Source organism: Helianthus annuus, chromosome 10 (genome assembly GCF_002127325.2).
Source record: "Helianthus annuus cultivar XRQ/B chromosome 10, HanXRQr2.0-SUNRISE, whole genome shotgun sequence".
Lineage (NCBI taxonomy): Eukaryota > Viridiplantae > Streptophyta > Magnoliopsida > Asterales > Asteraceae > Helianthus > Helianthus annuus.
In genome coordinates, this window is record NC_035442.2 from 142,435,663 (window position 1) to 142,439,786 (window position 4,124).

The 4,124-nt window shown below is 37.9% G+C and overlaps 1 protein-coding gene across 1 annotated transcript; it reads right to left on the bottom strand.

The window, feature by feature from the left end:
- Positions 1-273: 273 nt before the first annotated feature.
- Positions 274-3,923, bottom strand: LOC110885705 (probable aminotransferase TAT2). The gene is made up of 8 exons (XM_022133408.2): positions 3,803-3,923; positions 2,063-2,337; positions 1,548-1,887; positions 1,231-1,449; positions 1,075-1,134; positions 823-978; positions 626-719; positions 274-544 (listed from the first exon to the last, which is right to left on the bottom strand). The coding sequence occupies exons 2-8, from the start codon at positions 2,305-2,307 to the stop codon at positions 420-422; spliced, it is 1,239 nt and encodes a 412-aa protein (XP_021989100.1). The 5' UTR covers positions 2,308-2,337; positions 3,803-3,923; the 3' UTR covers positions 274-419.
- Positions 3,924-4,124: the final 201 nt, after the last annotated feature.

The window sequence follows — 4,124 nt, forward strand, 5'->3', positions numbered from 1 at the left end:
TAAATGTTGCAGATTAGGTAACTCGTAACGGGACTGATGGTGTTTGTTATTGTTTGATTATGCTGGTATTGCTTTTGTTAATGTTTTGGCTGCTTGAATTATATATTATACGATTTTTAGACCTTTGGTGTTCTCATCTTGATTGACTGCTTCTTGTTCTGTTATTTCTGGTTTGAATTGCAAGAGTTGAGCGATCAAACCATAGAAAAACTTTGGAATGGTTTTTAGAAACGATGCCACAGAAACGACACGGGTAGCAAATGAATATGCCTCGGGCCATAATTTTATTCTTTTCATGCACATAAAATACATATTTAGAAGCCAAGAGCGCGTGCGTTGAGTGGCTATATTAATCAATCAAATTACATGCTGTGTGAAACTGTGTGTAACAGTTAAATACTTAAATCTGAATATGATGTCTAGTTACATTGGTGATGGGAATGCCTTTGGTAGAAATATTTGATTCTATCAAGAGCTTCTTCAAGAGAAGATGGTTCTGCAGCAAAAGTTATCCGAACCCAGTTCTTTAGACCCACTGTAAGACCTGCACAACCCAACCCATAATATTTACGAACATAACATTAACACATATTAAAGAGTTTTAGGTTGGTTGTTTGCTTATTACCTGGAAGAAGGATTACAGATTCTTCTTTGGCTAGCTTGAAACAGAAGTCAATATCATCACTAATATCTTTTAGTAAAGAAACATTCAGTTTCACCTACATAAATAAATTCACATATAAAAAACAAAAGAGTTTAACAACTTTTTTTAATGTTTTACCATTGATTTTTAATATTTAAATCAATCAGCCAAATTCTTACCATAACAGCCATAGCTCCCTGAGGTTTTTGTGGGCATGTGAAACAAGGGATCTCGTTAATTTTCTCGAAACAAATATCACAAGTCTGCTTCAGTGTGCATAACATACTTGTGAAGAACGCCTTTTTTGTATCCTCCAAGATGCGAGGCACAGCTGCCTGAAACACGAGGTACGTTTTTTTTAATCTTTTGCTTTATGAAGTGCCACTTCGTGAAAACAGATATTGAATTTACAAAAATTAAGGAGTTAGAACCTGTATAAAGGTTGCCGGGCCGCCACATATATCGAAGTACTTCTTTATCCGCTCAACAGTCTATAAAACATAAAAAAGAAGATAGTTAGAATTCAGTATATTTGTTTGTCGGTAACATCTAGAGATTATAGAAAATTTGTTTTCGGGGATTTGTACCTTTGCATTTTTGAAGATGCCGTTAGGATCGGTGGTAACAAACCACCCAAGCCTCCAACCAGGCACTAACCATCTTTTCGACAACGAACCAAGTGTAAGAACCGGAACCATGGACCCAAATACACCCATAGGCACAAACGGGTTTTCCCCGAATGCTAAATGCCCGTAAACCTCATCTGCTATAACTAAAATCTTGTTCTTCTTTGCAGCTTCAGCAATCTAATAATAGCCCCAAAATCAGTAGTTTAGTAGTAAGTACTTTAGCAAGTCACAATAACCATTATGTATGTGTGCGCGCGCGTGTGTCTGTCTGTTACCTTTTTTAAATGTTGATAACTATAGACATTGCCACAAGGATTCCCGGGATTTATTATTACAATAGCAACCGTATTTTGATCAGTTAAGGCGTCAACGGCTTCAAGGTCAACCTCCCAGCCTTTATCTGGAAGAAGGTCAAAATGTCGGATTTCCACATTTCGAAAAGCTGCACAAAGCTCGTAAATTGGGAATCCCGGTTTTGGAACCAATATGTTTGCGTTCGGTCTAGCTAGAATTGATATTGCAACTTCTATAGCTTGTGTGCAGCCTGCTGTTATATACACATCATCTTCTAATAGTTTGTATGGAAGATTCAAGGATAAATATTCAGCAATTGCCCTAAAAACAACATAAACAAAGAACAAAACTAAGTTGTGTATATGTATACGGTTCGGTTAGTTATCTATATCCTTTCTGAAGTTAAAAATGTAACTTGTTTTGACACAAAAAGTCAAAGGTTGACTTCGAAGAGGTTTTAACTTTTAACTGCAGTAAATATGGGAAAAATACATACGTTCGTGTTTGGAGGAGGCCGACAGTAGGCGAATAGCCATTGAATTTTTGGGATTCAAGAGTTTGAACCACGGAATCTTGAACAACAATATTGGTAGTGAAGCATGAATAAGCGGTCGGGTCGCCCATTCCTAAAGAGATTAGCCTCTTCTTCTTCTTCTCATCAACACTTGCCATTAAAGTACCAAGAATACCTTTTATTGTAACATTTGTTGGTGTTTCCATGTTCATCTTCCCATTTACCATTTTTCACAAAGACAAGAGGTATAGTTGTGTCTGCAACAAAGTTACAAAACTGTGTTATGTATGCATGGGTGTTTGTGACTTGTGGGCCTACACATAGACATAGACACCAACTTGTGTTAAATAAATATATTCAGGTTAGGAGGTGTGTGAGTTTGCAAATATGACTTGTCATTGTCATATTTTTTTTTATTGGGGTGAGAATTTGCCCACACATTATTGATTGGGGTGTGTGAGTTTGCAAGTAGGATTTATCATACAATTGAATAGTTAAACCATTGGGTGTCAGCCCAATGGCCACCAGCCCGCATTCTAACCCGGAGGTGGCGGGTTCGAGTCTTGCTCGTTCCCAATGCCCCTACGGTAGCGAATTTACCCCCAGACTCAGGCTTGCTGGGTGGCGGTCTGCGAGGTGGGATCACCTCGGTGGTTGGGAGGACCGTGGAATACCCCCCCCCCTACAATTGAATAGTTGGGCAACCTATGAGCTTAGAGTCTTTGAGGTTTTCATTATACTTCTATTTCTACTTATAGTTGATTAATAATATAACTAGTATTTAGGATCCGTATATTGCTACGGGATCGTTAAACCAAATAAAAGTAGACGCAAAAATGTTGAACCACATACGCGCTTTGCAACGTTTTAACTGGCAAAAATTAAACCGAAACGTAAAACATAGAAACGAATAGCTAAGTCGACTTAGGACCCGTGCATTGCGACGAGGCCGTTAAACGCCAAGAAAATAACGTATAAACGTCGAACCACACATGCGCGTTGTAGCATGCTAACTAGCAAAATTTAGATGGAAACGTAAAATGACAAATTTGTAAAAGATGAAATGTACACGGACTAAATGTGAAAGTGGAAAAGTGTTAGGGTAAAAAATGAAAAGTGATATTTGACAAAGTTGTAAAAGAAGAAAAATGTAAGGGTGAAGCGTCTAAGAAAATTTTGTCACAATCAATACAATTTTCTAAGCTATACATTGTCAATCATATCAAATGATAACAAAATAAATGTTTGCTTGGTTAAATGGTACATCAAACAAGTTTGCTACATATGTTGACAAGAAGGTATGAAGCTAGCCTTCAAGTATATAAGTATATTCCATGGAATCTTGAACCAATAATAGTATCATTTCGTAAGACATTGGTTGATGTCATTTGTGTTCTAACGTTAGGGATGTGGTATAGCGTCTCTGGCCGCATCAGACTCGTTAGCGTCTTATAGTGCCCCCACCTCATCCCCGCGCGTCAAAAAGGGGGGGGGGGCATCGATGCTCCACCGTTACAGTAACGAGCGTTAAAGGGAAACACATGTGAGACCAATGCTTTTCAACCAATCAAATCTTTTTTCTCTTTAAATTTTTTTTTTGTATTTTGTTTAATAGGAGGCTTTAAAGGGGGCTTAAACCATTGCATACAAGTTAAGCCCCCTATATGACATGTCGCTGATGTGGTGTGATAAAGCCCCTAAACAAAAAGAAAGAAAACTTACAAGTTTACAGTAATGATGGCTTTCGACCCGACCCGACCCGATCCGATTCTACAAAAATGTGATGCGTGTATGTATGTACGTATAACGTATGTATGTTTGTTCTCATCGATACTGCATTTGATTGTGTATATATAGAGACGGGTTTGATAGGTGTTGAAGATAAAACTCATCTTTGGGTATGATTGGATAATGTTTGATCCCTCCAAATGGACCATGGTGACTCACCACAGCTGTCCTTCACGTCTCTCCTTCGTTAATTCCTTCTCTCTTTTTTTTCTTATACTAGATTACCCCGTGTATTACACGAGCTAAATAAATGTGA